This window comes from Balaenoptera musculus, chromosome 3 (genome assembly GCF_009873245.2).
Source record: "Balaenoptera musculus isolate JJ_BM4_2016_0621 chromosome 3, mBalMus1.pri.v3, whole genome shotgun sequence".
Taxonomy (NCBI): domain Eukaryota; kingdom Metazoa; phylum Chordata; class Mammalia; order Artiodactyla; family Balaenopteridae; genus Balaenoptera; species Balaenoptera musculus.
Genome location: NC_045787.1, coordinates 5,349,278 through 5,367,683, shown reverse-complemented (window position 1 = coordinate 5,367,683; position 18,406 = coordinate 5,349,278). Strand labels below are relative to the sequence as shown.

Below are 18,406 nucleotides of genomic sequence, written 5' to 3'. Positions count from 1 at the left end.
TAAGGGTAACATAAGAACTCTTATGAAGCTGTGACCACAAAACTCACTGCCCTCTAAGACAGGGATTCCCAATACTAGTGATAATTAGAGCAAATTCTGAGTCCACAGAAACTATTATTTTACTGTATTTTTATAGTACATTTGGGTAAACTGGAAAAAATTGGGGGCATCGACATGAAGTGTGGCAAAAAAGTTATTTATTCCCTTTTGTATATCATTATAATTTTACAATGAAATACAGTATATGGAGATAATAAATGTTGAATTTGTGTAAAATTTCCAAATCAAAGCTTTTACTATGTTTGTAACAGAAAGTTTGAGTGGATTTCTCTGAGCCTGACTTTTTTATATCAAGCTATGTGTTTGAAATGGTTGTGTGATCCCTGTTCAGGACTTTTCAGTGACGATGTCTTCAGATTCTTTTTGAGCCCATGGGTGAGACACTCTGTTAACGTGATTGGGGAACAGAGTTCAGGAGGGCATTCCCCACCACCCTTCAAACGGTGACCACCCTTGGAATGAGGGTGAAGCACCTGACAATCCTTCTGTCCCTTCGCTGATAAATGTAACGTGGATTTCTCGTGTGATGATGACGGTGATCGCTGAGTCCAGCGGACTTGTCCCAGGTAGGGATTTGAGTGACAATGATGCTTTGGTCCACCTAGGCTCTGCCTGGTTAGGACAGTCTCCCTGAAGCTGGTTTTGAGCCACCGTGAAGACACATCTCCTTCCAGCCAGTGACAGAAGTGGAGTGGGAGCCCCTCCTGGCCCCTCCCAACCAGAGGCCCTCGGGCTTGGCACCAGCATCTTGGACGTCTGGAGCTCACCCTGTGGATTCCAGCGTCACCTGAGCTCACTGCCTGTGGGGTGCGTTGGCCACACAGACCCCACCCTGCCCTTTGTCATCCAAGGATCCCCCAGGCCAAGGGAACCAGTGTCCCCAGCGTGCTGGTCCACACAGGGTGGCACTTCGGCCACAGGTGGGAAGCCTTAAAAGAAGCTTGGTTCAGACAAAGGGTCAGGCCACACTCACTCCCGCCACTTACAGGGTCAACTCCCCCTCACCCCCTCCCTCTCTCCTGGGTCACCCTCCCAACTGCCATGCAGCCCCGGGGGCTTGGGTGCTGCGCCCACCTTCGTCCTGAAGTGGGGGAGGGAGGAATGAGGCCGGCAGGGGGAGGCCGGGAGCCCCGCCTGGTCTGTGACTTCGATAACGTCACCAAGAGCAAAAAGAAGTTGGACATTTGTGAAGTAAGATAGCTTTCATAGGGACTTCCCTGGTGGTCCAGTGGTTAAGACTCTAAGCTTCTGCTGCCGGGGGCCCGGGTTCCAGCCCTGGTCGGGGAACCAAGATCCCACATGCCACGTGGTGCGGCCTAAATAAATAAATAAATACTTAAAAAATAAAAAATAGGGCTTCCCTGGTGGCGCAGTGGTTAAGAATCGGCCTGCCAATGCAGGGGACACGGGTTCGAGCCCTGGTTTGAGAAGATCCCACATGCCGCGGAGCAACTGGGCCTGTGAGCCACAACTACTGAGCCTGCGCGTCTGGAGCCTGTGCTCTGTAACAAAAGAGGCCGTGACAGTGAGAGGCCCGCACACCGCGATGAAGAGTGGCCCCCGCTCGCCGCAACCGGAGAAAGCCCTGGCACAGAAACGAAGACCCAACACAGCCATAAATAAATAAATTTTAAAAAATAAAATAAAATAAAATAAAAACACATTGTATATTAAAAATTAGCTTTCACAGTTGTTTGCTTCAAACTGTCAGATACACAAAAAACTGGATTCTGGGACGAGCTGGGTTTCTGAGAAGAAAGCAGGACTTCCCGGAATCCCTCTGGTGGACCTGGGGGGCTGTGTCTGCTGGGGAGGGGAGGGGATGGGAGGCCCCGGACCCATGGAGGCACCAGGCCTGTGGGAACAGGGCCTCCAATGCGCCCCCAGGACGTAAATAGGCAGAGGGAGGCCGAGGTCCCTGAAGGAAAAGCAGAGAGAGAATAAGAAATATTTCTCCCACCAGCTCAGGCTCTGTGCATCTATTTGCAGAGTGTTTGCGGACAGGGCTGTTCTCAGAACGCGGCCATCAACCTAACGACCCCCCGAGTCACCAGCCCCCGGCGTCCTCAGCTGCAGGTCGGGGCCACAAGCAGCCCCTCCAGTGGGGCCAAGTGACCCTCCCCTCCCCGCGTGGCGGCCGCAGCTCCAGAGACCTCTGCCCACCCGCACAGCCCACGGGCTCCCCAGGGCCACGCCACCCCCGGGGCCAGTGCCCCCTCTCTGCGTGGGAAACTCTTCTCCCCCCAGGAGATGCTCCCCGCTCCGCTCCTGCGGGGCTGAGCGCCGTCTCCACCACGGACCCCTCCCCGAGGTCCAGCCGCTGTTCTGCGGCAGCTGCCCCCTCCCGGCCTCCCTCGCAGCACATCGTCGCCGTCGGGGACCTGAGGACAGCAGGGCCACCAACCCCCTGCCCGGGCCAGACACGCCGTCGGGTCTGCACGGAGGGTGGACGCCTGATTTCGGGAATTCGGGGCGCCCCCTGTCGGACCCGACGGGCACCCCCGGAGAGGCAGGAGCGGCCGCGGTCCCACCCGCACTGTCACCGCTGGGAGGTCCCAGACCTCTTGGTCGCGGTAGAAGGGAAGAGCTGCTGCCCCGTTTCCCTGTGCTTTTGTAAGACCTGGGCACGTGGTTTCTTTCCAAGTATTAACTGAGCGCACAGCCCGCCGCAGGGGGCCGCCCTCCGTCGGTAAAGGGACCCTCCCGCCGGGCGGAGGGAGGGAGGGAGGGAGGCAGGGGCGCCGGGCGGAGGGAGGGAGGGAGGCAGGGGCGCTGGGCTGGGGCGTCGGCTGTGAGCCGGCAGCGCCCTCCCTCCTCCGCGCGGCGAGGCTCCCGCAGCCAGGCCTTGCGAAGGGCTGGCAAAGCAGCTCCCAGGGGACAGTCCCGGGCCGGGGGCGACAGCGAGGCCCGCCCGGACCCCGGGTCGTCGCGCAGAGGTCCCCTCGCCGGGCAGGCGGCGGCAGGAAGGCCTGGAGCACCTGTGAGGGAGGCAGATTCGCCGCCAGGAGACACCCCACCCTGGAACTTGGAGATGGGGTGGGGTGCGATGGAACAAAGCAGCCAAACAAAACGTTGACAATTGTCCGGCTTCACTGTGGCTCCAGCTTTTCCTCCTCCCGTGCCGACTAGCTGGCAGGCAGGGTATCAGAGAACCAAACAAAACTCTCCAGGACGGGCAACACCGCAGTGAGATGTGTTACGGCTAAAGGGAGGACTTGACATTCTTTTAAATTCTAGTGTGTATCTAGACTCCAGTTTTCCTAAAATGAACCTGGAGTCTTACTATTTATTTCCTGCTGCATTTTTCCACGTAAAAGCATTTTTTTAATTTTTTTATTTTTTAACTCACTGAAGCTTTGCTGTCTATTTGCTTCTTTCTTCCCTGTGTAACAGCAGAAGCAGGGAAGAAGCAAGTGCACCTCCCCATAAACCAGTGAGATCTCAGCAAGCAGTTTCGCGATGTCCCGCCTGGCACTGAGGCTGTGAGGGACACACACAGGCATGCGAACTCACACACACAAACGCACACACACACACCTCAGAAAGCTCACGATCTACTGAGTAAAGAAGATAAATTTGAAAAAGTCAAGTAATAGCACAGAAGAAATACTACCTTCTTACCACGGTATAGTAAATATCAGAAAGCAAGTTGACTGACTGACCAATGACGATTACGGAACCCAGCACGGTGCAGACGGACAGCCCTTCTGACCCTCCAGGAGGCTCCAAGCAGAGGAGGGAGCCGCTGGGTGTGGACGGAGGAGCCGGCCCTGGAATAAGTGGACACAGTAAAGGAGGACCCAGTCACCCCCAACCACAGCCAACATTTCCCTATGCCCAAGAGGGACCTGGGACACACAGGTGGAGGCCAGGGGTGTCAGGGCCTCCCACACTCAGGAAGGACCCCCTGCCCTGCACCAGACCTACCTGGGCTTCTACACCTTCACAGCGAGCTGGAAATTCAGGACATGAGGGAGGGAAGCCAAAAAAACTCCCAACCGCTCTTTGTTTTGCACCCCAGAGTTCAGCAGCATTTAGACTGTGACCACAGTGTCACCTGCAGCCAGTGAGATGCTTCTCAAAGGGCCAAGCCCCTCGGACCCCACCCAGCCAGTTTCTCTTGAAAGCAGCACAGAGGATGCTGGTCTGGCTCAAGGACCCCAGGAAGGAGCTGCACTCCGCTGGCTTCCCATCCTCCTCGACCGGGGCAGCTCGTGTCCTCTCTGGGCTCCGGGGTCTTGTGCTTCAAATGATGGGTCCAGACCATCAGGGCTGACGAGAGAGATGCAGTGGGTGAGGCCACCAGCACTCTGTTTTGTTTTTATTTTTTAATTTTTTATTGGAGTATAGTTGATTTACAGTGTTGTGTTAGTTTCTGCTATACAGGAAAGTGAACCAGTTATACATATACATATATCCACTCTTTTTTATTTTCCCATATAGGTCATTACAGAGTATTGAGTAGAGTTCCCTGTGCTATACAGTAGGTCCTTATTAGCTATCGATTTTATATATAGTAGTGTGTCTATGTCAATTCCAATCTCCCAATTTATCCCTCCCCTTCCCCTTTTGTTTGTTTGTTTGTAATGAGCTAGAGCAGGACAGAGTAGAACAGAATCGATCCCACATGTAAGCATGGGCAGTGGTTCATTTAACTTGTAGAGTCATATGTACGTGGCGGCAAAGTAACATGTATTCCTTTTGGTGAGGTGGTCGTAGAAATAGGAAACATGATGCTCTGGGCGATGGGTCTCAGCCTGACCCTACAGGAGAATCCCCTGAGGCTTAAAGCTGGTGGGCACAGGCTCCGTCTACACAGTTAATTCAGATCCCTACAGGTGGGGCTCAGGCAGCCAGCCTCCGTGTAGACGCCCACACAGGTTTTCCAATCACTTTTGTCAAGAGCAGTGGTGTAACGTGGGCACGCGATGGCCACCCACAAGAAGAAAACACCGCAAATCGTGTGTTAAGTGTCATGGGCCTTCCCAAAGGATAAATGCTCCCCGGGAGGGCCGTGGAGAGACCTGAGAATGGGTGGGAGCTGCCGTTCAGAGCGAGGTGAGGGACCAGTTGGGTCCCCAAAGCCCAGCCGCGGCCACATAGGGAGGTATGAACATGGGTGGGAACATTTAGACACCCGAACACCTGACAGCACAGCTCAGGTCTGACGGATCCAGTAACGAACCACATGAGCTTTGAATCTGTATATTTATAAGCAGGGTTTTGCTTTTCCACTTTTCTTTTTCTACTAATTCATTTTTTATTGTATTTTACATGACTATTGGTAAATGGCTGACCGGATATTAAAAAAGAAACAACTCACGAGTCCTTCAGTACAGACCATTTGAGAGACAAGTGTTCAGAGGGCATCGGAAAGGGCGGCCTTCTCTTCAGAAGGGCTGCCCGGCCCCCTACAGGGGAGCCAGGGTGGTCCCACCAGCCAGCCACGACTGTCCAGGGCTCTGGAAGGCTCAGGCCGAGCTCTAAGGGAAACGTACGCGGGGCTGTGGTGAAGCCAGCGCCCCAGCGCCCGGGCTGGCCCGTGTCCCTGCGAATGAGGAGGCAAACAGGAAATGAGAGGTGACCGGCTTCCTCCCTGTTCCTCTCTGGACCAGGCGCGTTTGGGGGTGCAGAACCCCAGGAAGCTCCCAATTCCGGTCACAGGATACAGTGCTCTGGCCAGCCCCGCAGCACCTGTACGACCTGCAAGTCTCAGCCCCAAACCACTTAAGAAGGGATATCTTTTCCTTCCTACATAAGTGGACCTGCGTTAAAAAAAAGGAGGTAAGTAACAATTCAGGCAGTACACGCAGAGAGATAAAACTGGGAAGGAACTATTCAGTACTATAAAGCCTGATGTTGGGGAAGGCCGTCCTGAGGACCCCGGAAAGACATGCCAGGATTTGAGAAGCAGAGACAGGGTTGAGGCTGTGTTTTTGAAAGATCGTCAATGGTGCTCCCTGGAGGGAGGTTGGAGAATGGACTGAAGGCTGACCCCTGGAGTGGCATCTAGGAGAGGGGGGAGGGGGAGGGGAGGGGGGGGAGGGGGAGGGGAGGGGGGAGGGCGGGCCCAGGGCGGGGCGTCCTGGAGAGGGGCGGGGATGAGGGCGGGCCCAGGGTGGGGCGTCTGGGAGAGGGGCAGGGATGAGGGCAGGCCTGGGGCGGGGCGTCCGGGAGAGGGGCGGGGATGAGGGCGGGCCCAGGGCAGGGCCACAGGGAGAGGGGGGAGGACCAGGCGGGTAGGGCGGTCCCAGGCAGTCAGGATGAGGAGAAAGGGATGGGTCTAGGTCCTGAGGAGTTGTAGGTAGCAGATTTAGAGGCCGACAGATGCCCAGTGGATGAGGTAGGATGATCGAGGAAGGCTGAGGGCAGCCCCCCAGGAAGCAGGTGAGGACACAGGTGGAGGGGAGGAGACCAGTGTGGCCGGGCCTTGGGAGTTGCTCCTGGGGAATCCAGCCGGGGCACAAGCAGAGCTGGGAGACGGCAAAATGCGGAGAAAACGATGTCGAGGAGGCCAAGGAGGTGAGGGCGTCCTGGGAGCCCAGCCCAAGAGAAGCAGAGCTGAGGCTGCCCCGAGGTCTCACGGAGTGGCAGGGACGCGAGCCCAGAGGGGAGGCAGAGGGTGGAGAGAGCCATGCAGGCAGCTGGTTCCGGAAGAGGCGAGGAGCCTCCGGAGAGGGAGGAGACAGGGGAGACCTGAAGGATTTGGAGGCTGGCGGGAGGCAGAAGCAGGGGTCTGAGGCAGAGGACAGGACAAGTGGGCCCCAGCAAGGGCCGGGCTGCACTTCCTGTGTTTATTTACAACGTCAGGGAAGGAGCAGGGCCGGTACTGCAGGCACCCTGGGGCCCGGGTTTGCTTTCTGACCCAGGAGGCAAGGCCATGTCTGAGAGGGGAGGGAGGGGAGCAGGGAGGTGGGGTGTGAATTTGAACCAAGTAGCGGTTGAGACCCTCCTCGCTGAGAAAGGGGGAAGGAGCACCTGAGCCCTGAGGGTACGGGGAGCTGTGTCCCATCTCACCCCACACCTGTTAGATGACCCTGGCCGAGTTCCTTAACCTCTGCGCCTCCCCTTACTCACCTGCGGATGGGACGTCACCTGTGCCCGGCGTGGAGGCGTGCAAAGCCACAGCGCTGGCAGCGTCACAGGGTGATCCGGGCCCACTAAGTACTTAGAACGTCAGCCTGGTCTCTGCGGACCCTCTGCCCCGGCCTTAGCTGACCCCCCCCCCCCCGCCCCCGGTGTTCCTTCCCCTGTGCGCAGGGCCGAGGGGCCGGCAGGGGCATGGATCTCGGGTGCAGGTCTTGCCGGGAGAATGCAATTGAGAGACAACGGTGAGGGATTTGACCACGAGGGCCTGAGTGCGCTTTTAGCTGGATGAGAAAGGAGGCGCCAGGGGCAGAGGAAGACGGGCTCCGTCAGGAAGGAGCCGGAAGGACCAGAGGGTGGGAGGAGAGTGCACTTGCCGGAATCCGTCTTTATGAGGGCCACTATCTCACGACATAAACACTGGCCATGAAAACCAAGTCCAGGTGGTTTTCTCATAACCATTTGAACACATCAACCCAGGGGGCTTCCGGCTGGCCCTCAACACCAGTGTGAGGCGAAGGGATTCAGCCTAAAGTCAGCGGTCTCTCTGGGGATCACGGGCGACCTTGAGGCGCTCCAGGCTGGCACGCGGCTCCACTGAAGGCAGAACTCGCTCTACCTTCTGAAAACCCCACTAACGAACACCGGGTTTATCCATCTTGCCCAGAATTCACTCTGGGGCCTGTGAATCACGAATTGGTCCTTCTCCAGGACCCTGTGATGCTGGGAGACACAGTGAGTGACACCAGCCGGTGTGGCCAAGGTGCCCTCCTCATCAATTGCTGGGGAGCTGCCCCGCCCTCACGCAGCCAAGGAAACACAGTAATGAAACCTATTCTTGAGTCGCTCTTAACCGACGGGAATTAGCCCCAAGGGTGGGGCGTTTGGGGCTCTGTGCTTCATGGTAGCCACTATCCACTGTAATCGGCTTGCTCTGGTCATCTAGGTCGCCTAAAGATTGGCAAGAGCTTTGCAAGTTCTGAAGTGTAAGGATAAACATCACACCCACCTCAAAGTTTCATCCAATCATCACAGGGGGTGAATGCAGCCAATATTTCATAATAACTTTAAATGGAGGATAAGCTACAAAAATATTGAAATACTGTGCTGTACACCTGAAACTAATATTGTAAGTCAACTATACTTCACTAGAAAAACAAAGAGTAAGTTTTAAAAAATCATCACAAGGTGACTGAAACAAAAATGTGTATGCGTGTCTGAATTACCAATGTTACCGCCACCGTGCACACAGGCTGTCTGGGGCCCACGTACCAGGTACCTCGAACGGGGATAAGACAGGGCACGAGAGACCCTGCAGCAACTCAAAGAGGAAATCCTGGAGGGAATTCCCTGGTGGTCCAGGGGTTAGGGCTCCCCGCTTTCACTGCCGAGGGCCCAGGTTCAATCCCTGCTCAGGGAACTAAGATCCCACAAGCCACGAGTCTCAACAAACAAACAAACAAATGAAAAGGGAAGTCCTGGAGACTTGGCCACGAGGGGTTTATCTGGAAGCCTGGGAGTCATCGCTGATGGGCCCTGAGACAACATGGTGGACGGGCAGAGGGTCACACTGAGGCCGAGCTGCGGTGGGACCCTCACGACAGCCGACACTGGCTCGCCAAGTCCCGGGAGGACGCAGGGCCCCGCCGGGACAGCACAGGCACCGCCTCCCCTCTGAGCTCCCCGAGGCCCTGCTTACACTTCAGGTAACCGCAGTCTCCACGCCCCCGGGTTCCAGGCTCCTGGTGCAACTGGCCTGTTCAGCCCCTGCTCCTCGGGGAGGCCTCGAGCTCCATGCGGAAAGCTGTGGGCAGAAACCCGGAGGCAGCCAAGGGCGACCCCCCCCGACCCCCCCCATCACCCCGTCCACCAGGCGGCCTTACCAGCTCCACCTCCAGACCGACCCCAGATCCTAAACCCGCACTGCAGCCCGTCCAGTGCCCCGAGCAGCCGTCCTCTCTCGCCTGGACCATCCCAGCACCCTCCTCCAGCCCATCCTCCGGAGGTGGCCACAGCGGCATGGAGAGCCTCCCACCTCCCCTCGCGGCCTCCAGGGGTTCGCCCAGCCCACCGCCCTCTAGCCTGCTCCTGCACCCCGCCTCGGCCATCAGGCCTCCTGCTGTGCCCCCGATGCACCCAGCTCCCTGGCGCCACTCAGGTCCCGGGCTCAAGGCCGCCCCAGGCGGTCCTGTTCAGAAAAACACACCCATCACTCTTCACCTCCAGCCACGGCATCCTGCCCTGCCGAGGCCACGTGGCATCAGCGGCTCTCGGAGGTTTCCTGCGACCTCACTGGGACGTGGGTGCCCGAGGAGCAGGCCTGGCAGCTGCAGACAGCACCTGCCCAGAGCGCCTTCGGAAGCCTTTTGTGGAGGGACCCGAAGGAGCACTGGACCCACGACACCGGCCTTACAGCGCCAGGCCCTACTGACGAGGTCCTGGAGCGTCCCACTCGTGGGGGCCGCGGGAACCGCGGGGGCCGCGCAGCCCGGGACAAGCAGCTCAGTCACTCGCTGGTGTAAGAAGTGTTATACGTTTCCTTATAAATCCTAATCGTCAGCTACATTAAGCCGCACCGTGATGTTCGGTGGTTTAAAATGCGTTATTTTGAAGTACTATGACATTGACCTAAGAGAGACGTGGAAGAAACAGATGCGTCGTCGGGAAGCCTAAGTACAGTGTCACACCAGCTTGTCGGAAGCCGCGCACGAAGAGCACCATTGACATGGCTTTGGCGCATCCTGCCAGCCTCGCCTGTGGCAGGTCTGGTTCTCCTGCGCTCGGCCTGCAACCTCCCCAGGTTCTGAGTTCACCGAACCAGTGGTAACACGATGGCTCGCCCTCCGAACTTAGAGAAGTCAAGAACATAAACTGCAGGAGCCACCGCCCACCCCGCAAGGAAAGACACACTCACACACAAGCACCTCCTGGTTTCCAAAGTTTATTAAAAATCAAAGAATAGAAAAACTTTACATAAAAATATGTCAATTTTAGCTTCCACATTGTTGTCCACACACACAAAAAATCGAAACATGATATCCTGTTGTCAGGCCTGCGGCGCGTGGCCACAGGCGGCCGGGCCAATTCATTGGTTCACCGTGACGGGGCTGGAGCCTGGCGCCCGGGTCAGGGACTGAGGGTCCCGAGGCACACCCGAGGGCGCTCCCACGGTCCCCCGCAGCGTTTCCTTGGAGGAGGGTTACAGTCAATATTGCTAACGCGTAGAGATTAGTACAGGCCTACGGATCAGTTTTTATAAATATTTCTTTATCAATAGGTTCACGATTTAAATATCTTTAAATATTTTTGATAACCTCCGATCATCAAGAACTGCAGACAAAGTGTGCTACTCGGCTCTGGGCGCCTCCCAGGGAGCCTGCAGCCGCGGCCGGCCGCTCTCAACACACGGGGGCCAGTCCTGCTTCCAGGGGGCCCGCAGACGCGGTGAGGCTCTCCACACTCAGAGCCCACTTGAGGACGCCCCGCTTCTGCATGTCACCGGGGTCAGGGCAGTAAGCTTCTCGTCCCAACCTTCTCTGCTAGTGGACTTCAAAGACCATCCCACCTGTAGCGTCAGCAGGGCCAGAACTCCCATTTTAAAAATGGGGGTCGGATGACCTAGGAGAGGCACCTAACTCCCAGGACACCTGTGGTGCTCCAAAAACTCAGGCTGAGGCAGGATGGGTATATTAGTGTTCAAAACTGGGTAACAAAGACAGTGGCCGTCATGGCGGAATACGCTTGCATAGTACACCTGTGTGCTGCTCAAGTCAGGCGCCAGCCGCGCCGGGGCCCGACACTGGGCTGTGCTCTCCTGCGGCGCGTCAAAAGCCCCTCCACAGCGCACGGAGCAGCTCCAGTACTTCTCCTATATTTGCTCTTAACAGAACGAATGCATACTGCGACAGATTCCACAATGGAATCAACATAATTCCTTTCTCCACATTCCTAAAACTGGGTACCATTGTCCGTGACGATGTTCACCAGACCCATCATTTACAGGCTGTGTTACTAACACTGAGGCGTTCCAAAGTCCACATTTGCTTAAGATTTTATAATGTGACAACCTTTTCTCCCCATAGAAAGTTATACACTCTGGCACTCTAAATGCTGGGTCTGTTGTCTAGTTTAAAAGAACCAAACCCAAAACATTAAAACTCCACGGTCAGAGCACGACAACAGACAGGCCGGACGGCAGAGCCGGCGGGCAGCTGGTCAGAAGGCTTCGGAGCCAAACCCCTTCGGAAACCCGCTGGGGGCGGCGGGGACTCAGCTCCTTCACCACGAACTGAGAGGCCTCACGTCTGACCAAAAGAAGGAACATAAAAGTAAACCCCAAGCCCCTCATTTGCGGTGTTCGTAACAATGCTCATCAGACAACCAGCCGACAGGATGAACCCAACTTAGAAAATGCAACTCGGGAAAGGATCTAAGCTTGTTTAAAAAAATTCCCTCCTCCCTTAAATATAACTTATGTGAAAATATGAAATTAAATAAAAAATATCTGAGTTATTGCACAAATCATAAATTTCCAATATTTACATAGAAAAACAGTTCTGAAATTTGAAACAAAATGTGAGGGCAGTAAAACAAGGATGACCACCCAACAAATAACGGGGTTCGATCTCCGTTGCTCTGACAACATGGAATGAAGTACCAACGCAAAGGACAGACACGGTACCCGAGAAAGGCCAAGGCCCCGTCCGTCCCCGCAGTTCCCGGGCCAGACCTGCTCCAGCAGTGGAGGGAGACTCCTGGGGAGGCAGAAGGCAGCGTCCACGTCCAGTGAGGCTCCACAGACGAGCACGGGAGCCGCTCTTCACGACGGACGTGGCCACCGCACGTGGAACATGCAGGGCGAGCAGCCGAGGGCGCCGGGGGCCCGGCAGACGTGCCGGGCGCTGGTCTCAGGCCCCGGGGGCGCCGAGGCCGCCCGGCTCCAGTCTGGGAGGTGTGGGCCGGGTGGCGCCACCGGGACTATTATCTGCTGAGACTGACGGGCAGGCTGTCCCTCGTGTGTGTGTGTTTCCTCCTCCTCCAGCCGGCGCGGTTGTACTGGTGGTGCCCCCGGTTGCCCACGGGGGGCCGCACTCCTCCGCTGCCCACCGCGCTGTAGCTGCCGCCTTGGCCGTGGCTGTGGGAGCCCTTCATGGACAGTTTCATGCCGCTGTGCTGCTGAGGGGACCGAGAGGGACACAGGGTTGGAGGCCGGCCTGGACAGGGCCCACGTGGAGACCCGCCGCCTCCGTGCGCTGGGAGCCTGAGCAAGCAGGCGCCACGACCCCGCTGGCGGGCCCGCGGGGAGGGCTGCAGCGCTGCGCACGGTGGCCCGCTGCGCGTGTGCACGCGACCCCAGACGCGCCGGGACCGACAGCGGGCCACGGCTCACACCTCGCAGGGACGCCTGTCGCTACCTCCAGACACGGAGAACTACCCCTACCCCAGAGCTTCGGCAACACGAGAACTGTGGGCCTGTTTGAACCACACGCGTTCGTATCCAAATACGTCCAGAATCTCACTTCTAGCTGCTTCTACGTGTCCACAGAGCTAAGAGGGTCCCTCTCACTTTCTTCCCCAGACTTCGACCCATGACATTCTGGAAACACATGAGCGGATTCCACGTCAGCGGGGTGTGTGCAGGCCGCTCCCAGGCCACCAAGCCCCACGCACAGCAGACCAGGGAAGACACGGCTGGTCTCAGGAAGGTTTCAGAGCAAAACCAGCAGAAGGGGGTTAAGAAGGAAAGCCAAAATGCTATTAAGGAAGAGTGCTTTTGCCCTCTGCAAAGTTATAATTTCATCCTGAGTATTTCTAACAGATCAGCGTAGCAAGCCAGGTAGTGACAGGATGGATAAATCCAGGAAGTAACGTTCTATTACTTAACTCTAAATAAAAAAGATAAGCAGGACTCAGTGACACAGGTCCAAAGAGCCAACCCTCAGGCATCAAAACTTACTGGCAAACGTGATCAGACAAGCAACAGAGCGCGCTGACCAGAGCGGAGGTGGACCTCACGCCCCGACCCCCAGACCTGGACGCGGCCATGGTTCTTTCCAACTCCTGGCGCCTTAACAACGACCTGTCTTCCTGATACCAAGTTTCTAACGTGTGGGATCTGGACTTAGAGCAGCCACAGGGCAATGGACAAACGCATTCACAGGGACCCCCCGGTCACTAGAAAGCCAATCGCACGCAGGCCCTGCCGGGCCCTCTGCCCAGGGCACCCACGGCAAAGAACAGGGAGGGAGTGAAACGGTGGGAAGACAACACTGCAAACGGGCGTGATCGTTCCTGGTTTCATCATCTGCTTCTTGCAAACCAAAGTTCTTTTAGCGTGTACATTAACAGAAAAATGGGAAATCAAAATATTCTTCCCTTCAAACATAATTTTTATGCTAACAAATTCAATAGAAAAAAGAGATACATGATGAAATAAACTATACGAAATTTTAAAATAATTTCTTAACGCTTGTAAAGTTTTGTTTGTTACCAGGGAAAGCAAACATGAAGCTGAATGATCAGAGAAGAAAAAAAAAAAAGAATCTCTGTGGAATTCCCTCTCTGGTGGAGAAAGTGTTAAGCACTGGGCTATCACAAACCTGCTTGGTGGGAACCCAGGACCCGGGCGGACAGGACCCGTACCTTGTGATACAGGTGAGGGCTGGCGAGCGCGTTGGGGGGCGCAGACGGGACGGCCGGGGAAGACACGTGGTGGACAGCTTTCAGCGCCGGAGCTCCTTCGATGCCAGCTGGTCTACAGGGCACGGGGGCCACCCCGAGCGTTGGTGGAGGTATAGTAAACCTGGTCTGGGAGAGAACGACCGGAGACATCCATGAGGCACCAACGCAACACAGGCTAAACCATCCCGTTCTTACCACGGGTGCCGACGAGGGTGCCATTTGCAAACAGGCTCCTTAGTTTGTGTCCGACTACAACATTTTGTTTTGAATCGGACACATTCTATACTCTGAAACAGCAACGACGACGTGAAGTATGTCCAGTCACCCAAGTCGTGAGGTTTTAATATTCACTGAAGACCAAACAATTCAAAAAAACTACAGTCATCAAAATACCTGTGCCCCCTGGTCTCCGGAAAGAGCCCTCAGCAAGGCAGATGAAAGGCGTGAGGCCGGCCCGAGCGAAGGCCCGCAGACGGGGTGGCCACCCTCCCCGCTCTCGCCAGTTCCCAACGCTTCCGTCTTTGCATCACCGGCCCGTCACGGTGCAGCGGTGCTGGCGGGAGCCCCTCCACTCACTTTCACCAACCTCACTGCTCTCGTCTTAGAATTGTATGCATTTGCCCCAAAGACCTCTGGAGAGTGACCGTGGCCACCAGGGCAGCGGCTGCAGCAGGAGCTGGGGCCTCAGGGGTGCGCTCAGGGGCTGCAGGGCCCACACAGTGCCCCTTCCTCACACCTCCTCCCCCCACCCGGGGCCTGAGCACACCCACGGCCTCTCCTCCATGGGGGCTCTGCGCCCCCAGGGGCACGAGGCCCCGGGAAGAGCCCACTCCCGGGACCTCTGACGGCTCCGCGGCCCCAGCTCTAAGTCCCTGTTGCACACCAAGCGGGCAGGGGAGACTGTACACGTGAGGTTTTCGAGTGGGATTTCCCTTAGTTACTCCACTGCAAGTAACGTTTGAAGTTTGGGAATAAAATGAGAAAGTGGGCTTTGAGCCTCGTCTTAAAACTTGAATGATCTTAGCTTCTGCCTCACTCACTGTCCGTGCGGGTGACAGATGGGACCGGGCACAGCATGTGGTCCTGACCATCCCCCCGACACTCCCAGCATCCTGGAGGAAGAGCACGGGCAGCATCGATCGGCACGCAGCTCTCGAGGGAGCTGAGCCCAAGGAGAGGTTAGAGCCAAGTTCATCATTTGTGGCAGAGTTTCCTTCCAAGCGCAGGCACCTGCCTCTTCATTTCACGCTTACGCAGCAACTGAAGGTTTCCGGGGGTGCTATGCTGATGACCGCCGCCACGCACCCTGGACCCGCTGCCCTCAGTCCCCGCGGCCTGGGGCGTGTCCTGAGAACGCCCTGCCTGGACGGAGAGCCAGGCAACGCAGAGGAGCTCGGCAACACATTCGCACGCATCCGCGTTGCTTTACACTCAGATTGTAACCCACACTGTAGAAACTGGCTCTACTTTAGGAGTAAGTTAACGTGACGGGTTTTATATACGTGTAATTGATGTACATTTGGGAAGTAGGTACAAATTCAAAATATTTAAAATTAACTTTTACGCTCTGATTTTGTCTAAATTTTTTAAAAGAGGACATATTCAAATAGAAAACAACCCTATAAATACTGCCTAATGAATAATGTGGAGAAGTCAAAGTTTATATCAAAACTATGTGAGAGTGTAAACACTGAGAATCTGAGGGGAAAGCAAGGACAGTGTCCGTCTCCGGCCAGGGACAGCAGCAGAGTCCCTCTCTCAGCACGGCCCCAGGACGGTCGTCTCACGCTGGGTGCCAACGTAATTTGCAGAAAAACAATGTGGACCTTGTCAAAAGCCACCTCAGTGCCCGGGAACCAAGAGTCCCCTCACTGCAAACACAGGACATGGTGGGCCTCAGCTGCACGGACATCTATAGAACAAGAATTACATCCTATCCACCCAGAGAAGAGAATTTCCTACAAGACAGAAATGGACCCTCCAAAGATTGTTAAAGTTGTTTCTCTAGTTCTACCGCATCAGCCAGTCCTACAGCACAGGCAGCAGCTGGGAGCTGGTCCCGGGGCCGTCACCAGCCGCTTACCTGGGTATTAGTTGCCATGACCAGCGTCCTGGGCGTGGCGGGCTGAGGTCTGCCACTCGGCACGGGCAGGGCGGCGGGCAGGCTGGCCGGCAGAGGGGCAGGCGCCTGGAGGCTGAACTGGCGCACGCTGGGCGTCGGGCAGGGGGGCGTGTCCGAATCCTGGGGGGACAAGAGGACGGCTACACCCGAGGCCCATGCCCCTCACATCGACAGGAGCGGCCAAGGGTGAGCCCCCAGGGTCCTAGGATGCAGGCAGCCCCGGTCTGCCCAGGTCTCCCCCGAGTCATGTCAAAACTGAAGAAGAACGTAAAGGAAATGCAGAAGAGACGCCCAGACTGCAAGGTCTCATCTCCCAGTAAGTGGGTAAGACACGACCCACGGCAGCCGCGCTGCGCGGGCCCACCCTCCCGAGGGGCCACGTGCCCGCCACCTGAGGCTCTCGGCACAGCGGGGACCGCTGGGCGCGCGCGCGGGGTGGCCTCAGGCACACAGAGCAAGCGATAAAACGAGGGGGGCAGAGTTTAAACTCACGGCTGCGGGCATTTTCCACACATACTCGCCCCCAGCAGACACACTCACGATGTCGCTTCCGGAGAGCGAGGACACGGAGGAGGCGGACGAGCCGGAGGACAGCAGCTGGGGGCTGGGCAGGGCCAGGGCCAGGCGCGGGCCGCAGGGCGACTCGGGGTCCCGGCGCGGAGGCTGCTCCCGCTCGCACGCGCCCCCCCGCTCGGCGGTCTGGATCCTGTCGTCTGCGGGGGGGAGGCAGAGCCGTCACGCACCCAGCCCGAGGGCCCCGCCGCGCCTCAAATGCTGCTCAGGGGCGTGGCAAACTGCATTTCTAATTTTCTTAGTTTCCATTAATTTTTTAAGTTACGCTTCAGTTACTGGAAAACATTTAAATATGCCTGAAACAAGGTGGATGTACAGTTTCAACTGGAAATTGCACAAACCCTGATCACGATGTGCTCTAGGTATAAAAACACACTGGATTTCAAGGACGCAGTACCAAAAAGACATCTCAGTAACTCTGTATATTGACTACCTGTTCAAATGTTAACATTTTGAATACTAAAAGTTGAATAAAATATATTATCAAAATTAATTTCACCTGCTTCTTTCCGCGCTGGCAATGCAGTCACTAGGAGCTTTAGAACTGCACGTGTGGCACACACGTTATTTCTACTGGACAGCACTGGCCTAACCCTAACAGTTTTAAATGAAACTCTTACAGAAGGCGAGGTGTCCTTAGAGTGAACAGTTTACCACCAAGGGACAAAGGGACACTGCTGCACCGACGGGTCAGCAACGGCCCTGGGCTGGCCTCTCACCGGGGTCTGGCGCCGCGTGGGCCCGGCTGCCCCACTTCTCCTTGATCCACGCCCGGTAGTCGATCACCTCCTGGGTCACCTTGATGATCCTCCCTAAGGTGCTGCAGCAAGAAGACACGGGGAGTCAACAATCCTTCCCAGCAGCTACTTCACATTTTAACACAGAGCCTCGCTAAGTGAAAGGTGGGTAAAGAGCCGAAATAATTTTACAAAATCTGTTATGACTTCTGGTGTTTGAGCCCAAACATATTTTGCGATCACAGTACAGAAAAAGTGGGTGCTCTTAGGCAGAAGTCCTTGGACCTACGTCTATCTACAAAAGACTGCTGAAGCCCAGGGCCGAGTAGGGAAGCCCGCCCTCCCCAGCCCCAGTGACCACGGGGGTCCCATTTCCCAGCGCATACACCACGAGAGTGCGCACTCAAAACGGGGAATGGGGGACAAGTGTGCAGGAAGGGGCCGGGGCAGGGGGTGGACGTGTCCCTCGGAGCTGAGCACCCACATCTTGAAGACGGCCTGAGAAAAAGCACCATGTGCCACAGCTTTAAAAACCAGAAGTGATCTCCCCAAAACACCCTGAGAAAATGTTAACTCCCTAAATAAAAATTTTTCCACTCTTGACCACGACGACCATCCTGAACTCCTGAAAGGCCTTCCTTTACCAGTATTTCCCAGTTCTCCCAAGATAGGGTGGCACACCCATCAACAAACGACAGAGGCCAGGGCGCCGGTGCTGCAGAGGCTGCGGCACCCAGGACGGGGCTACCTTTCGGAATCTCTGTTGGGATAGGACCTGGCGAGCGGCGACACGGCGTGGCTGAGAACGATGTAGGCGTAGTCGAACACCTGCTTCACTTGCATGGCCCCGTAGGAGCTCCGGCCCACGTCGTTCCCTGAAACAGAAAGGCTGCCGTGGGAGCCGCTACCCAGCCGCGTGGTCCTCTTCCGTGAGCCTTTCCCACACGGGCCCGCAGCCCTGAAACGCCCTCCAGGCCCCCCCAGCACAGCCGGATCGGGTGCCAGGAAGTGCACAGCGCCCATCGCCGTGGGCAGCTGGGGGTGTTCCGGCCTGAGGGCCCATCTCACCATCAGATCAGGATCCATCTCCGTTAAAAGAGCTGTCATTCATGGAGACAGAGTGACAGTTCCTCAAACAGTAGGGTCG

The 18,406-nt window shown here is 56.3% G+C and overlaps 1 protein-coding gene across 4 annotated transcripts in view; it reads right to left on the bottom strand.

Annotated features, from left to right (window-relative positions):
• Positions 1-10,069: 10,069 nt before the first annotated feature.
• TENT4A (terminal nucleotidyltransferase 4A) overlaps positions 10,070-18,406 on the bottom strand; it is a 44,013-nt gene continuing 35,676 nt past the window's right edge. The window contains exons 8-13 of one of the 4 annotated variants that reach the window (XM_036846736.1): positions 18,008-18,134; positions 17,242-17,342; positions 16,490-16,662; positions 15,911-16,069; positions 13,789-13,953; positions 10,070-12,318 (exon numbers count right to left, since the gene is read on the bottom strand). In XM_036846736.1, the coding sequence (XP_036702631.1) occupies positions 12,127-12,318; positions 13,789-13,953; positions 15,911-16,069; positions 16,490-16,662; positions 17,242-17,342; positions 18,008-18,134 (917 nt within the window). In that variant the 3' untranslated portion in view covers positions 10,070-12,126. Of the gene's footprint in view, positions 12,322-13,788; positions 13,954-15,910; positions 16,070-16,441; positions 16,663-17,241; positions 17,343-18,007; positions 18,135-18,406 lie in introns of all 4 variants that reach the window. The other 3 variants (XM_036846732.1, XM_036846733.1, XM_036846735.1) reach the window with 3 other exon arrangements.